This window comes from Oncorhynchus mykiss, chromosome 13 (assembly GCF_057628025.1).
Source record: "Oncorhynchus mykiss isolate SJ-2025 chromosome 13, ASM5762802v1, whole genome shotgun sequence".
In the NCBI taxonomy this organism is placed as follows: domain Eukaryota; kingdom Metazoa; phylum Chordata; class Actinopteri; order Salmoniformes; family Salmonidae; genus Oncorhynchus; species Oncorhynchus mykiss.
The window spans coordinates 78,984,658-79,002,482 of NC_143034.1; the positions used below are offsets into that span (position 1 = coordinate 78,984,658).

At 45.7% G+C, this 17,825-nt stretch overlaps 2 protein-coding genes and 1 pseudogene across 2 annotated transcripts in view; 1 reads left to right on the plus strand and 2 right to left on the minus strand.

Moving 5' to 3' along the window:
- abat (4-aminobutyrate aminotransferase) overlaps positions 1 to 9,461 on the plus strand; it is a 76,853-nt gene extending 67,392 nt beyond the window's left edge. The window contains exons 11-16 of the mRNA XM_090197877.1: positions 684 to 832; positions 1,715 to 1,852; positions 2,714 to 2,881; positions 4,172 to 4,318; positions 6,509 to 6,620; positions 7,275 to 9,461. Of these exons, the coding sequence (XP_090054003.1) occupies positions 684 to 832; positions 1,715 to 1,852; positions 2,714 to 2,881; positions 4,172 to 4,318; positions 6,509 to 6,620; positions 7,275 to 7,396 (836 nt within the window). The 3' untranslated portion in view covers positions 7,397 to 9,461. The remainder of the gene's footprint in view (positions 1 to 683; positions 833 to 1,714; positions 1,853 to 2,713; positions 2,882 to 4,171; positions 4,319 to 6,508; positions 6,621 to 7,274) is intronic.
- A 704-nt stretch (positions 9,462 to 10,165) lies between these two features.
- On the minus strand, positions 10,166 to 10,858 carry LOC149979027 (stonustoxin subunit beta pseudogene; annotated as a pseudogene).
- Positions 10,859 to 16,729: 5,871 nt separating this feature from the next.
- carhsp1 (calcium regulated heat stable protein 1) overlaps positions 16,730 to 17,825 on the minus strand; it is a 35,661-nt gene continuing 34,565 nt past the window's right edge. The window contains exon 4 of the mRNA XM_036942126.2: positions 16,730 to 17,083. Coding sequence (XP_036798021.1) covers positions 16,918 to 17,083 — 166 coding nt within the window. The 3' untranslated portion in view covers positions 16,730 to 16,917. The remainder of the gene's footprint in view (positions 17,084 to 17,825) is intronic.

Genomic DNA, 17,825 nt, shown 5'->3' on the forward strand with positions numbered 1-17,825 from the left:
CCATCCTGAGGACTGCCCTATTCTGATCCACCATTCTGAGGACTGCCCTATCCTGATCCACCATTCTGAGGACTGCCCTATCCTGATCCACCATTCTGAGAACTTCCTGATCCACCATCCTGAAGACTTCCCTATTCTATCCACCATTCTGAGAATTTCCTGATCCACCATCCTGAAGACTTCCCTTTTCTGATCCACCATTCTGAGGACTTCCTGATCCACCATCCTGAGAACTTCCTGATCCACCATTCTGAGAACTTCCTGATCCACCATTCTGAGGACTTCCTGATCCACCATTCTGAGAACTTCCTGATCCACCATTCTGAGAACTTCCTGATCCACCATTCTGAGGACTTCCTGATCCACCATTCTGAGGACTTCCTGATCCACCATTCTGAGAACTTCCTGATCCACCATTCTGAGGACTGCCCTGATCCACCATTCTGAGGACTTCCTGATCCACCATTCTGAGGACTGCCCTGATCTATCCTGATTTTTTTTATTTTTTATTATTTAACCTTTATTTAACTAGACAAGTGAGTTAAGATCCACCACCCTGCGCTCTCATTTAGTTTTGCGGTAGCATAACAAAATGTAAGCTCGCCAGATCAGGATGCTCGAACGAGGGTAGGACTGCCCCACTCCTTTAAAACAACATCTCATGGTGTCTGATCTGTTTTCAGGTTGCTTGGCAACGACGCACTCCAAGGCCATCCACAAGCTGGATGTGCCGTCATTTGATTGGCCGATCGCTCCCTTCCCTAAACTGAAGTACCCTCTGGAGGAGTTCACACGGGAGAACGCACAGGAAGAGGCCCGCTGCCTGGAGGAGGTGTGTGTGTGTGTGTGTGTGTGTTAGGATTTAATATTTTCCTGAGAATCTACCAATTTTCCCGGTATTCCCATTCAAACTGGAAGTTCTATTTTAAAAGCATGTAATACCAGCCCATAAACAAATCTGACATGATTATACTACTGTAAATGGAGAAATACACATGATTATACTACTGTAAATGGAGAAATAGACACGTGATTATACTACTGTAAATGGAGAAATAGACATGTGATTATACTACTGTAAATGGAGAAATAGACACGTGATTATACTACTGTAAATGGGGAAATAGACACGTGATTATACTACTGTAAATGGGGAAATAGACACGTGATTATACTACTGTAAATGGGGAAATAGACACGTGATTATACTACTGTAAATGGAGAAATAGACACGTGATTATACTACTGTAAATGGAGAAATAGACACGTGATTATACTACTGTAAATGGAGAAATAGACACGTGATTATACTACTGTAAATGGAGAAATAGACACGTGATTATACTACTGTAAATGGAGAAATAGACACGTGATTATACTACTGTAAATGGAGAAATAGACACGTGATTATACTACTGTAAATGGAGAAATAGACACGTGATTATACTACTGTAAATGGAGAAATAGACACGTGATTATACTACTGTAAATGGAGAAATAGACACATGATTATACTACTGTAAATTGAGAAATAGACACATGATTATACTACTGTAAATGGAGAAATAGACACGTGATTATACTACTGTAAATAGAGAAATAGACACATGATTATATTACTGTAAATGGAGAAATAGACACATGATTATACTACACTGTGTGTGTGTGTGTGTGTGTGTGCGTGTGTGCGTGTGTGTGTGTGTGTGTGTACCAGGTAGAGGACCTGATAGTTCAGTGGCGTCAGAAGGGCCGGCCGGTGGCTGGGATAGTGATAGAACCCATCCAGGCTGAGGGAGGAGACAACCACGCAACACCGGACTTCTTCAAGAAGCTACGGAACATCGCACGCAAGGTTGGCTGGAGGGGAGGGAGGAGAGTGTGGAGGGGGGGGAGGGGGGAGTCATACACAAGGTAGTCTGGAGAGAGACCGAGGAGAGTGTGGAGGGGGGGAGAGTCATACACAATATTTAGTCTGGAGGGAGGGAGGGAGGGGGGGAGAGAGTGTGAAGGGGAGGAGAGTCATACACAAGGTTGGCTGGAGAGAGAGTGAGGGAGGGAGGGAGGGTCATACACAAGGCAGGGCTGGAGATGGGAGGGAGGGAGGGAGAGTCATACACAAGGTTGGCTAGGGAGGGAGGGAGGGAGGGAGAGAGGGTAGAGACAGGGAGGGAGGGAGGGAGGGAGGGAGAGTCATACACAAGGTTGGCTAGGGAGGGAGGGAGGGAGGGAGGGAGGGAGGGAGAGTCATACACAAGGTTGGCTAGGGAGGGAGGGAGGGAGAGTCATACACAAGGTTGGCTAGGGAGGGAGGGCGGAAGGGAGCGAGAGAGAGTCATACACAAGGTTGGCTAGGGAGGGAGGGAGGGAGAGAGAGAGAGTCATACACAAGGTTGGCTAGGGAGGGAGGGAGGGGGAGGGAGGGAGGGAGAGTCATACACAAGGCAGGGCTGGGAAATCTAGCCAAAATCTCATAACCCGATAACGATACATATCACGAAATAGCACATTTTCTGTAAATTCTATGAATAAATAGTTGATATAAAATTACCACATGTAAAGGCCTATTTCTATCGTTTCATATTATCGTCACACGTTATATATCGTCATATCGCCCCAGCCCTAACACGTGGTAGTCTAGGGTGACACTGAAATAAAGTCCATCCATCCATCATGGAAGGAACAAAACATCTTCCCCTCCTCCCTCCTCTCTCAGCATGGCAGCGCGTTCCATGTGGATGAGGTGCAGACAGGGGGAGGAACTACGGGGAAGTTCTGGGCTCATGAACACTGGGGGATGGACGACCCTGCTGACATCGTCTCCTTCAGCAAGAAGATGCTCACTGGAGGTTTTTACCATAAAGACGAGCTGCAGGCAGACAAGGTAACACACACACAGGAGTATAAGGCACACACAGGACACAGACATGCACACACACACTTTGTTTACATGTAGAAGGTATAACCTTATTATGGCTGTGTGTGTCTTCTTTCCCAGGCCTACCTCATTGTGGCTGTGTGTGTCTTCTTTCCCAGGCCTACCTCATTATGGATGTGTGTGTCTTCTTTCCCAGGCCTACCTCATTGTGGCTGTGTGTGTCTTCTTTCCCAGGCCTACCTCATTGTGGCTGTGTGTGTCTTCTTTCCCAGGCCTACCTCATTGTGGCTGTGTGTGTCTTCTTTCCCAGGCCTACCTCATTATGGATGTGTGTGTCTTCTTTCCCAGGCCTACCTCATTGTGGCTGTGTGTGTCTTCTTTCCCAGGCCTACCTCATTGTGGCTGTGTGTGTCTTCTTTCCCAGGCCTACCTCATTGTGGCTGTGTGTGTCTTCTTTCCCAGGCCTACCTCATTGTGGCTGTGTGTCTTCTTTCCCAGGCCTACCTCATTGTGGCTGTGTGTGTGTTCTTTCCCAGGCCTACCTCATTGTGGCTGTGTGTGTCTTCTTTCCCAGGCCTACCTCATTGTGGCTGTGTGTGTGTTCTTTCCCAGGCCTACCTCATTGTGGCTGTGTGTGTCTTCTTTCCCAGGCCTACCTCATTGTGGCTGTGTGTGTCTTCTTTCCCAGGCCTACCTCATTGTGGCTGTGTGTGTCTTCTTTCCCAGGCCTACCTCATTGTGGCTGTGTGTGTCTTCTTTCCCAGGCCTACCTCATTGTGGCTGTGTGTGTCTTCTTTCCCAGGCCTACCTCATTGTGGCTGTGTGTGTCTTCTTTCCCAGGCCTACCTCATTGTGGCTGGGTGTGTCTTCTTTCCCAGGCCTACCTCATTGTGGCTGTGTGTGTCTTCTTTCCCAGGCCTACCTCATTGTGGCTGTGTGTGTCTTCTTTCCCAGGCCTACCTCATTATGGCTGTGTGTGTCTTCTTTCCCAGGCCTACCTCATTGTGGCTGTGTGTGTCTTCTTTCCCAGGCCTACCTCATTGTGGCTGTGTGTGTCTTCTTTCCCAGGCCTACCTCATTGTGGCTGGGTGTGTCTTCTTTCCCAGGCCTACCTCATTGTGGCTGTGTGTGTCTTCTTTCCCAGGCCTACCTCATTGTGGCTGTGTGTGTCTTCTTTCCCAGGCCTACCTCATTGTGGCTGTGTGTGTTTTCTTTCCCAGGCCTACCTCATTGTGGCTGTGTGTGTCTTCTTTCCCAGGCCTACCTCATTGTGGCTGTGTGTGTTTTCTTTCCCAGGCCTACCGTATCTTCAACACGTGGATGGGGGACCCGTCTAAGAACCTGTTCCTGGCTGAGGTTCTGAACGTGATCCGCCGAGAGAACCTTCTGGAGGAGGTGACCCGCTCTGGAAAGACTCTGCTACAGGGACTCTACCAACTACAGGTACTAGAGACTCTACCAACTACAGGTACTAGAGACAGAGACTCTACCAACTACAGGTACTAGAGACTCTACCAACTACAGGTACTAGAGACTCTACCAACTACAGGTACCAGAGACTCTACCAACTACAGGTACTAGAGACTCTACCAACTACAGGTACCAGAGACTCTACCAACTACAGGTACCAGAGACTCTACCAACTACAGGTACCAGAGACTCTACCAACTACAGATACCAGAGACTCTACCAACTACAGGTACCAGAGACTCTACCAACTACAGGTACCAGAGACTCTACCAACTACAGGTACTAGAGACAGAGACTCTACCAACTACAGGTACTAGAGACAGAGACTCTACCAACTACAGGTACTAGAGACTCTACCAACTACAGGTACTAGAGACTCTACCAACTACAGGTACCAGAGACTCTACCAACTACAGGTACTAGAGACTCTACCAACTACAGGTACCAGAGACTCTACCAACTACAGGTACCAGAGACTCTACCAACTACAGGTACCAGAGACTCTACCAACTACAGGTACCAGAGACTCTACCAACTACAGGTACTAGAGACTCTACCAACTACAGGTACCAGAGACTCTACCAACTACGGGTACCAGAGACTCTACCAACTACGGGTACCAGAGACTCTACCAACTACATGTACCAGAGACTCTACCAACTACAGGTACCAGAGACTTTACCAACTACAGGTACTAGAGACAGAGACTCTACCAACTACAGGTACAAGAGACTCTACCAACTACAGGTACCAGAGACTCTACCAACTACAGGTACCAGAGACTCTACCAACTACAGGTACTAGAGACTCTACCAACTACAGGTACTAGAGACTCTACCAACTACAGGTACTAGAGACTATACCAACTACAGGTACCAGAGACTGAGACTCTACCAACTACAGGTACCAGAGACAGAGACTCTACCAACTACAGGTACTAGAGACTCTACCAACTACAGGTACTAGAGACAGAGACTCTACCAACTACATGTACAAGAGACTCTACCAACTACAGGTACCAGAGACTCTACCAACTACAGGTACCAGAGACTCTACCAACTACAGGTACTAGAGACTCTACCAACTACAGGTACTAGAGACTCTACCAACTACAGGTACTAGAGACTCTACCAACTACAGGTACTAGAGACTCTACTAACTACAGGTACCAGAGACTCTACCAACTACAGGTACTAGAGACAGAGACTCTACCAACTACAGGTACCAGAGACAGAGACTCTACCAACTACAGGTACCAGAGACAGAGACTCTACCAACTACAGGTACCAGAGACAGAGACTCTACCAACTACAGGTACCAGAGACAGAGACTCTACCAACTACAGGTACTAGAGACTCTACCAACTACAGGTACTAGAGACTCTACCAACTACAGGTACCAGAGACTCAACCAACTACAGGTACTAGAGACTCTACCAACTACAGGTACTAGAGACAGAGACTCTACCAACTACAGGTACTAGAGACAGAGACTCTACCAACTACAGGTACTAGAGACAGAGACTCTACCAACTACAGGTACTAGAGACTGAGACTCTACCAACTACAGGTACTAGAGACAGAGACTCTACCAACTACAGGTACCATAGACAGAGACTCTACCAACTACAGGTACCAGAGACAGAGACTCTACCAACTACAGGTACCAGAGACAGAGACTCTACCAACTACAGGTACTAGAGACTCTACCAACTACAGGTACTAGAGACAGAGACTCTACCAACTACAGGTACTAGAGACTCTACCAACTACAGGTACCAGAGACTCAACCAACTACAGGTACTAGAGACTCTACCATCTACAGGTACCAGAGACTCTACCAACTACAGGTACCAGAGACTCTACCAACTACAGGTACTAGAGACTCTACCAACTACAGGTACTAGAGACGGAGACTCTACCAACTACAGGTACTAGAGACAGAGACTCTACCAACTACAGGTACTAGAGACAGAGACTCTACCAACTACAGGTACTAGAGACAGAGACTCTACCAACTACAGGTACTAGAGACAGAGACTCTACCAACTACAGGTACTAGAGACAGAGACTCTACCAACTACAGGTACTAGAGACAGAGACTCTACCAACTACAGGTACCAGACATGTTGTGTGCATGCTAACGTCTGTACCACTCCTTCAGGACCAGTACCCTAACCTGTTGAGCAGTGCACGGGGACAGGGGACATTCTGTGCCATCGACATCCGTGATGACGCCACACGCAACAGCATCATCCTCAAAGCCCGGGACAAGGGTAAGACACACTACTCACACACACACACACACACACACACACAGGTGGATTGATAGGGATACACCCGTGTACAAACACACAACCCACAGATATGGATGGACAGGTAGATAGAGAGAAACACCTGTGTACACACTCCTATACACACTCCTATACACACTCCTATACACACTCCTATACACACTCACATACACACTCCCATACACACTCCCATACACACTCCCATACACACTCCCATACACACTCCCATACACACTCCCATACACACTCACATACACACTCCCATACACACTCCCATACACACTCCTATACACACTCCCATACACACTCCCATACACACTCCCATACACACTCCTATACACACTCCCATACACACTCCCATACACACTCCCATACACACTCCCATACACTCCTATACACACTCACATACACACTCCTATACACACTCATATACACACACCTATACACAGTCCACGCTGGTGATCTTCTGTGTAACCTCTCATCTTCTCTGTGTGTCTCCCAGGTGTTCTGCTGGGTACACACTCCACGCTAGTGATCTTCTGTGTAACCTCTCATCTTCTCTGTGTGTCTCCCAGGTGTTCTGCTGGGTACACACTCCTTCTGTGTAACCTCTCATCTTCTCTGTGTGTCTCCCAGGTGTTCTGCTGGGTGGCTGTGGAGATCGGTCCATCCGGTTCCGCCCTGCTCTGGTGTTTAAAGAGCACCATGTTCACATGTTCCTGAACGTGTTCAGCGACGTCCTGGCAGAACACAACTAGAACGCTGCCCCCCCGGTACCGTCCGTCCACACTGGACTGGGGCCAAAACACCAACATAGGGCCGAGACCAACTGGGGACGCGGTGTAGGAGAGAGGGAAGCACGAGAGTCTTAACCTATAACAGAGTTTCACACAGTAACACATACACTTAAAAGGGATGCTACGGGATTTTGGCAATGAAGCCCTTTTTTTTTTTCTCCTTCCCCAGAGTCAGATGATACTCGTGGATACCATTTTTTTTAAATGTTATCTGTGTGCTGTTTGAAAGAAGTTGCCAACTAGCGCTAGCGCAAATGCTAACTAGCGCTAGCGCAAATGCTAACTAGCGCTAGCGCAATTGCTAACTAGCGCTAGCGCAATTGCTAACTAGCGCTAGCGCAATTGCTAACTAGCGCTAGCGCAATTGCTAACTAGCGCTAGCGCAATGACTGGAAACGTTGGCTCGTGAAACTACCTCTAACTTCCTTCAACCTGGACACAGAGACATACAACTGGTATCCGGGAGTTCATCTGACTCTGGGGAATTAGATAAAGGGACACAGAGACATAAAACTGGTATCCAGGAGTTTATCTGACTCTGGGGAAGTAGATAAAGGGCCTCACTGCCACAATCCCGAAGTATCCCTTCAACACATACTCAAACACACACACTTGAATTTGTCCCATTGCTCATGTGGCAGTCCTAGCATTCCTCATGTCCCAGTAATGTCCTAATGATACGCCTGCAAAAAGGCACAAAGCACAAAACATAGTCTTATTTTAGGTCATATCACACAAACCCTCCAACTCCCTAACAGATGAAGAAGGCACAGCGAGATATTTCAAAAACAAACACACCTAACAGGAGTGGTTATCAGCAAGCTAACCTAAACCAGGTTGTAATGATGCAAAATGGCCGCCGCACGCCGATTTTTTAACCCCTGACCCTTGAGATGATGTCCTAGTTTGGGTTCTGTGGGTCCTCTGAGTGTCCTAGCTCTTTTTTTAAACAGAACAATTATCTTTCATTTTTGGGGTTGAGATAAATCCAAGTCAGACATGTGGGATTTTGTGAAGGGAGAATATTATATTAGATGATGTAGGGTGTCTGCATGTTGTTGTTCCTGAACTTCCTTTGGGGTTGAAGGAATCGAGAACTGGGTTCCAGACTCACTGTACGTCAGGGCTACCAGTCTATTTTAATTAACCATTAACACACAACCATACTTACCTACAGATATACCCATGTTTAAATTGGAGGCAGGTTTTTTTGCAGTCAGGACCGCTAATATAAAAATATGTATTATATTTGTTGACTTGTTTGGGACGTAGTCGTATTAGAGTGCATCTTGCCATATTCATCGGGTTTCCTCGTGAAACGACTGGACTCATTGTTGATGTACAGCACAAGGTGTCAACGTTGTTCTGAATGCCTGTTGTTTGTTTTTTTTAAATGTTATGAACAGGTTGAAATAGCAGCAGTAGCACCAAGGAGACGGCTTCAGCATCAGCACTGTAGAAGCTTTATAATATGGCCATCATGATGATGATGATGATGACAGTGATGATGATGACAGTGGTGATGATGACAGTGATGAGGATGATGATGACAGTGGTGATGATGACAGTGATGATGATGACAGTGATGATGATGATGACGATGACAGTGATGATGATGATGATGACAGTGATGATAGTGGTGATGATGACAGTGCTGATGATGATGATGACAGTGATGATGATGATGATGACGATGACGGTGATGATGATGACGATGATGATGACAGTGATGATGATGATGACAGTGATGATGATGATGATGATGACAGTGATGAGGATGATGACAGTGATGATGATGACGATGACAGTGATGATGACGATGATACCTGTCTTGTTAACCAGCCCAATCAGTATTGCATAGAGAGCTGATTTCCTGTTAACCCTTAACAACAGTAGAAGCATTGCTATGTTTGTTTACATTGTTCCGTGAGGTTAAAGGTTAATTGCAGATCTCTTAATTATTGTTGTCTATGAAGCATCCTCTTTATGTATCCTAAAATAAAAACCAGAATCACATTTTAATGAATTCCCCTGGAGTTTGTGTGTTCCTTTATCATATGGTTCTGTTTTGGCCTGGTCTACAACAATGGAGAGGGCTGTAAGTGTGTGTTCCTTTATCATATGGTTCTGTTTTGGCCTGGTCTACAACAATGGAGAGGGCTGTAAGTGTGTGTTCCTTTATCATATGGTTCTGTTTTGGCCTGGTCTACAACAATGGAGAGGGCTGTAAGTGTGTGTTCCTTTATCATATGGTTCTGTTTTGGCCTGGTCTACAACAATGGAGAGGGCTGTAAGTGTGTGTTCCTTTATCATATGGTTCTGTTTTGGCCTGGTCTACAACAATGGAGAGGGCTGTAAGTGTGTGTTCCTTTATCATATGGTTCTGTTTTGGCCTGGTCTACAGCAATGGAGAGGGCTGTAAGTGTGTGTTGTGTTGGTTTCAACCAAACACCACATTTATTTTAACAGCCCCATTCTTCTTTCATAGGACGACAAAAAAAGTAAACATATTTAATGTGTTTTAAAAACAGCAGCTTTATTTGTCTTTACCCGAACCAGGAACTGAGTTCAAACAGTAGCTTGTTGATTGGTTGTTGAGTCAACAATTTGACAAAAATAAACATTCTACACAAACGTCATTATTTACAAACGTCAGTCAATAACAATAAGATCCGAGCTTTCCTAATGAAACGTTTTCACCTGACACAGGGACACTGAGGATTCATACCAAAACCCTGGATAGAGGGGCTCAGTGTGTTAGACACAGGGACACTGAGGATTCATACCAAACCCAAAACCCTGGATAGAGGTGCTCAGTGTGTTAGACACAGGGACACTGAGGATTCATACCAAACCCAAAACCCTGGATAGAGGGGCTCAGTGTGTTAGACACAGGGACACTGAGGATTCATACCAAACCCAAAACCCTGGATAGAGGGGCTCAGTGAATGTGGAGGTGAATGTGTACAGGTGGGTCAGTGTGTCAGAGGAGGCTCTATAGAAGGACAGAGTGCCGGCTGTCCAGTCCAGATACACTCCTACTCTGTTGGAGTGGGGGGAGGGGACGTGTATGTCAGCTTCCTTATTATTGTGCCAGGCAGTGTAACTGTCGTTAGATATCCACAGACTCCAGGACTTGTTATTGGCTCCCAGCACACAGTCATTACTGTCTCCTCTCCTGCTGATTCCTTTATATGTCACTCCTATACGAGCCCTCCCACTCCTCTCCACCTCCCAGTAACAGCGCCCAGTCAGACCCTCTCTACACAGCACCTGGTCCCAGTAGTTAAATCTCTCTGGGTGATCAGGATACGCCTGGTTCTCTTTCCCCCATGTCACCTTCCTGTTCTCCTCAGACAGAGAGAGGAGTCTGTATGCTGTGTTCGGGTCCAGTGTGAGATCACAGGCATCTGTTAGGGAAGACCAATATTAGAAATCATGATCATCGGAATGTTAATCATCAAGGTCTTTTATGAGGACGATGATGTAATGGTATTATGACATCACAGACAGACTGCTTGTAAAATACATTTTTCTCTCTGGTGTTTTTTTGGGTTAAGTTTGGGACTATAATTGATGTATATGAGTATTACGGATGAACACATAGCCCGTTGTCAACCGCAAAAGTTTGTTTTTGCGATAGTTCCTATTTAATACATCTGACAGACTGCTCATCAATATGTCTTTTTTTTTGGGGGGGGGGGGGGGGGGGGGGGTCTTTTCATCTCAAGTCTGGTGATTCTGTGACCAGGGGGAGGATGACTCATAATAATGGCCGACCATTACTCTCCTGTGATGTACAAGCAAGACGTCAGTTATATAGTACAACTTACATGTAAACAAACAAACTAACTAACTAAATACATTGGATTTGATACCTGGCTCTGTGCACAGAACCATGTTTAGACTCAATTCACTGGATTCCGTACAGGGCTACACACTAAGAAAAGAGGGTTCCTCGAGGGTTCTTTGGGATGGGTGACGGTTCTACGTGGAACCCTTTTGAGCCCTTCGAGGGTTCTTTGGGATGGGTGACGGTTCTACGTGGAACCCTTTTGAGCCCTTCGAGGGTTCTTTGGGATGGGTGACGGTTCTAAGTTTTCACTCAAAATCTCACGATACATGGCCCCATTCATTCTTTCATTTACACGTCGTCCTGGTCCCTTTGAAGAAAAACAGCCCCAATGCTTGAGGTTTCCACCTCCATGCTTCACAGTAGGTATGGTGTTCTTTGGATGCAACTCAGCATTCTTTGTCCTCCAAACACGACGAGTTGAGTTTTTACCAAAAAGTTATATTTTGGTTTCATCTGACCATATGACATTCTCCCAATCTTCTTCTGGATCATCCAAATGCTCTCTAGCAAACTTCAGACGGGCCTGGACATGTACTGGCTTAAGCAGGGGGACACGTCTGGCACTGCTGGATTTGATTCCCTGGCGGCGTAATGTGTTACTGATGGTAGGCTTTGTCACTTTGGTCCCAGCTCTCTGCAGGTCATTCACTAGGTCCCCCCGTGTGGTTCTGGGATTTTTGCTCACCGTTCTTGTGATCATTTTGACCCCACGGGGTGAGATCTTGCGTGGAGCCCCAGATCGAGGGAGATTATCAGTGGTCTTGTATGTCTTCCATTTCCTAATAATTGCTCCCACAGTTGATTTCTTCAAACCAAGCTGCTTACCTATTGCAGATTCAGTCTTCCCAGCCTGGTGCAGATCTACAATTTTGTTTCTGGTGTCCTTTGACAGCTCTTTGGTCTTGGCCATAGTGGAGTTTGGAGTGTGACTGTTTGAGGTTGTGGACAGGTGTCTTTTATACTGATAACAAGTTCAAACAGGTGCCATTAATACAGGTAACGAGTGGAGGACAGAGGAGCCTCTTAATGAAGTTACAGGTCTGTGAGAGCCAGAAATCTTGCTTGTTTGTAGGTGACCAAATACTTATTTTCCACCATAATTTGCAAATAAATTAATTAAAAATCCTACAATGTGATTTTCAGATTTTTTTTTCTCATTTTGTCTGTCATAGTTGAAGTGTACCTATGATGAAAATTACAGGCCTCTCATCTTTTTAAGTGGGAGAACTTGCACAATTGGTGGCTGACTAAATACTTTTTTGCCCCACTGTAATTGCCACCCCTCGGCAGGAAAAACAGAACTAGACAATCTGTGCCGGGTGTGATATCCCTCCTAAATAGCTTGGGCTAATGTTCCTATTGACCCAGTAAGACCAGCAGACTAATGTTCCTATTGACCCAGTAAGACCAGCAGGCTAATGTTCCTATTGACCCAGTAAGACCAGCAGGCTAGTGTTCCTATTGACCCAGTAAGACCAGCAGGCTAGTGTTCCTATTGATCCAGTAAGACCAGCAGGCTAGTGTTCCTATTGACCCAGTAAGACCAGCAGGCTAATGTTCCTATTGACCCAGTAAGACCAGCAGGCTAATGTTCCTATTGACCCAGTAAGACCAGCAGGCTAATGTTCCTATTGACCCAGTAAGACCAGCAGGCTAGTGTTCCTATTGACCCAGTAAGATCAGCAGGCTAGTGTTCCTATTGACCCAGTAAGACCAGCAGGCTAATGTTCCTATTGACCCAGTAAGACCAGCAGGCTAATGTTCCTATTGACCCAGTAAGACCTAGAGGCTAATGTTCCTATTGACCCAGTAAGACCAGCAGGCTAATGTTCCTATTGACCCAGTAAGACCAGCAGGCTAGTGTTCCTATTGACCCAGTAAGACCAGCAGGCTAGTGTTCCTATTGATCCAGTAAGACCAGCAGGCTAGTGTTCCTATTGACCCAGTAAGACCAGCAGGCTAATGTTCCTATTGACCCAGTAAGACCAGCAGGCTAATGTTCCTATTGACCCAGTAAGACCAGCAGGCTAATGTTCCTATTGACCCAGTAAGACCAGCAGGCGAATGTTCCTATAGACCCAGTAAGACCAGCAGGCTAGTGTTCCTATTGACCCAGTAAGACCAGCAGGCTAATGTTCCTATTGACCCAGTAAGACCAGCAGGCTAGTGTTCCTATTGACCCAGTAAGATCAGCAGGCTAGTGTTCCTATTGACCCAGTAAGACCAGCAGGCTAATGTTCCTATTGACCCAGTAAGACCAGCAGGCTAATGTTCCTATTGACCCAGTAAGACCTAGAGGCTAATGTTCCTATTGACCCAGTAAGACCAGCAGGCTAGTGTTCCTATTGACCCAGTAAGACCAGCAGGCTAATGTTCCTATTGACCCAGTAAGACCAGCAGGCTAATGTTCCTATTGACCCAGTAAGACCAGCAGGCTAATGTTCCTATAGACCCAGTAAGACCAGCAGGCTAGTGTTCCTATTGACCCAGTAAGACCAGCAGGCTAATGTTCCTATCGACCCAGTAAGACCAGCAGGCTAGTGTTCCTATTGACCCAGTAAGACCAGCAGGCTAGTGTTCCTATTGACCCAGTAAGACCAGCAGGCTAGTGTTCCTATTGACCCAGTAAGACCAGCAGGCTAATGTTCCTATCGACCCAGTAAGACCAGCAGGCTAATGTTCCTATTGACCCAGTAAGACCAGCAGGCTAATGTTCCTATTGACCCAGTAAGACCAGCAGGCTAATGTTCCTATTGACCCAGTAAGACCAGCAGGCTAGTGTTCCTATTGACCCAGTAAGACCAGCAGGCTAGTGTTCCTATTGACCCAGTAAGACCAGCAGGCTAGTGTTCCTATTGACCCAGTAAGACCAGCAGGCTAGTGTTCCTATTGACCCAGTAAGACCAGCAGGCTAGTGTTCCTATTGACCCAGTAAGACCAGCAGGCTAATGTTCCTATTGACCCAGTAAGACCAGCAGGCTAGTGTTTTTAATGTTATGGAACTGTTATGAAACTTGTATTGTCAATTTGTATTTAAACGTGTACATGACACTGCAACAACATTTCCCTGTGGGGACAATTAGGTCAGTAAAGAGTTGGGACGTTCCAAGGATCCCAGACAGCAAGGACCTGTTGTTCCACTCGTATCTGCCTCCTCATTGGTCCCTCCTGATCTCGCCTCTTCCCGATTGTCTTTATCTTTGAGGACATGTATTTCCATTGTTAGAGCATCTGGACCACCTCCTTATTGGAGGAGAAGGTCCTAGGTCCCTCCCCTCTGGCCTTCTTCTCCAATGCACTGTGAGGAGAGAGGATGTGAGAAAGAGCTTTTGCAATCTGCATCCTGATCCTTACAGGAAGCCACTGTGAGCTGACCACCGGCCCTACAGGCTGCTATAGTCACCCTGCATCCTGATCCTTACAGGAAGCCACTGTGAGCTGACCACCGGCCCTACAGGTTGCTATAGTCACTCTGCATCCTGATCCTTACAGGAAGCCACTGTGAGCTGACCACCGGCCCTACAGGCTGCTACAGTCACTCTGCACCAGCATGCAGCTCTGTTGTCTGTCTACTTTCATTTACAGCTGAGAACAAACCCATCAACAACCAAGACTTCACTCTACTGATAACAGACTAGATCAAACCCATTAACAACCAAGACTGCACTCTACTGATAAGACTAGATCAAACCCATTAACAGCCAAGACTGCACTCTACTGATAACAGACTAGATCAAACCCATTAACAACCAAGACTGCACTCTACTGATAACAGACTAGATCAAACCCATTAACAGCCAAGACTTCACGCTACTGATAACAGACTAGATCAAACCCATTAACAGCCAAGACTTCACTCTACTGAGTTGAGGTGATAAGACACAAGAACAACATGTTAAACATTTATTCATATTGATCAACTAGAAATAAAATCCAGGCGTAATGACTGAATTTGTAAAGCTGACAGAGCAGTAGGCAGTGTCACGTCTCTATTCTAAATAGAGGTTTTATGCTGTTAAGAATTCATTCAAATGTTTTACATACCTGGTACATGAGAAGATATGTTACATACCTGGTACATGAGAAGATATTTTACATACCTGGTACATGAGAAGATATTTTACATACCTGGTACATGAGAAGATATTTTACATACCTGGTACATGAGCAGATATTTTACATACCTGGTACATGAGAAGATGTTTTACATACCTGGTACATGAGAAGATATTTTACATACCTGGTACATGAGAAGATATTTTACATACCTGGTACATGAGAAGATATTTTACATACCTGGTACATGAGAAGATGTTTTACATACCTGGTACATGAGAAGATATTTTACATACCTGGTACATGAGAAGATGTTTTACATACCTGGTACATGAGAAGATGTTTTACATACCTGGTACATGAGAAGATATTTTACATACCTGGTACATGAGCAGATATTTTACATACCTGGTACATGAGAAGATGTTTTACATACCTGGTACATGAGAAGATATTTTACATACCTGGTACATGAGAAGATATTTTACATACCTGGTACATGAGAAGATATTTTACATACCTGGTACATGAGAAGATATGTTACATACCTGGTACATGAGAATATATGTTACATACCTGGTACATGAGAAGATGTTTTACATACCTGGTACATGAGAAGATATGTTACATACCTGGTACATGAGAAGATATTTTACATACCTGGTACATGAGAATATATTTTACATACCTGGTACATGAGATGTTTTACATACCTGGTACATGAGAAGATATTTTACATACCTGGTACATGAGAAGATATGTTACATACCTGGTACATGAGAAGATATGTTACATACCTGGTACATGAGAAGATATTTTACATTGCCAATACCTCCCATCTGAAAAGGCACCTCCCATCTGAAAACGCACCTCCCATCTGAAAACACACCTCCCATCTGAAAACACACCTCCCATCTGAAAACACACCTCCCATCTGAAAACACACCTCCCATTTGAAAAGGCACCTCCCATCTGAAAACGCACCTCCCATCTGAAAACACACCTCCCATCTGAAAACACACCTCCCATTTGAAAACACACCTCCCATCTGAAAACACACCTCCCATCTGAAAACACACCTCCCATCTGAAAACACACCTCCCATCTGAAAACACACCTCCCATTCACAGCAGAACCCTCTTGTTTTATTCAACAGTCACACTCCCAAACAGGCCCGAGATTCAATCTGATCAGGCGTTGTCGACGATGCGGCTTTTAAAAAAGGCAATGTTACCACGTTGGTAGAGGTTGCATTAACTCTACAAACGCTGCAGAACGCTTGAAATGTGGCATCGGTCGACAGGCACTATGGAATTGAATCCAATTGAACAGCGGATCTCAGTGATATTAGTTCAAACCATGAATAAAAACTAGAGAATGTCTTGTTGAAGTGATGCAGCTTTATTGAATTAACCTTCCCGTCTAATGATACACGTCTTCTCTATTCAAATACCAACCTTTCCATTCCCTCCCACAACAAGCATTAACCCATATGTCCCTTCGGGAAAAACTAAAAAAGAAGGGGACCCTTTCCCTGTTGACATTTCTCCCCTCCAGAAACCTCCGGGACTCAGGAGGAGCTGAGCAGCGCCCCGCCCCAGGTCTCGTGCTTCGATCCTGGGTTGAGGTGGGTGATGGTGACATCCACCGCCTGGATCTTCTGGTACTTGGGAGGGATGGAGCACACCTTATAGCTCACCTCATCTCCTTCCATTGGCACGTATTCCCCCTCGATACTGTAGAGGGAGGAGGGAGGAGTGAGAATACATGCTCATCTTTATCAGTTTGTTCTTTTCCAACTGTCTTCTCTCCTAGAACCACGTGTACTCAACTCTCCTAGAACCACGTGTACACAACTCTCCTAGAACCACGTGTACTCAACCCTCCTAGAACCACGTGTACACAACTCTCCTAGAACCACGTGTACACAACTCTCCTAGAACCACGTGTACACAACTCTCCTAGAACCACGTGTACACAACTCTCCTAGAACCACGTGTACACAACTCTCCTAGAACCACGTGTACTCAACCCTCCTAGAACCACGTGTACTCAACCCTCCTAGAACCACGTGTACTCAACTCTCCTAGAACCACGTGTACACAACTCTCCTAGAACCACGTGTACTCAACTCTCCTAGAACCACGTGTACTCAACTCTCCTAGAACCACGTGTACACAACTCTCCAAGAACCACGTGTACTCAACTCTCTTAGAACCACGTGTACACAACTCTCCTAGAACCACGTGTACACAACTCTACTAGAACCACGTGTACTCAACTCTCCTAGAACCAAGTGTACACAACTCTCCTAGAAACAGGTGTACACAACTCTCCTAGAACCAGGTGTACACAACTCTCCTAGAACCAGGTGTACACAACTCTCCTAGAACCAGGTGTACACAACTCTCCTAGAAACAGGTGTACACAACTCTCCTAGAAACAGGTGTACACAACTCTCCTAGAACCACGTGTACA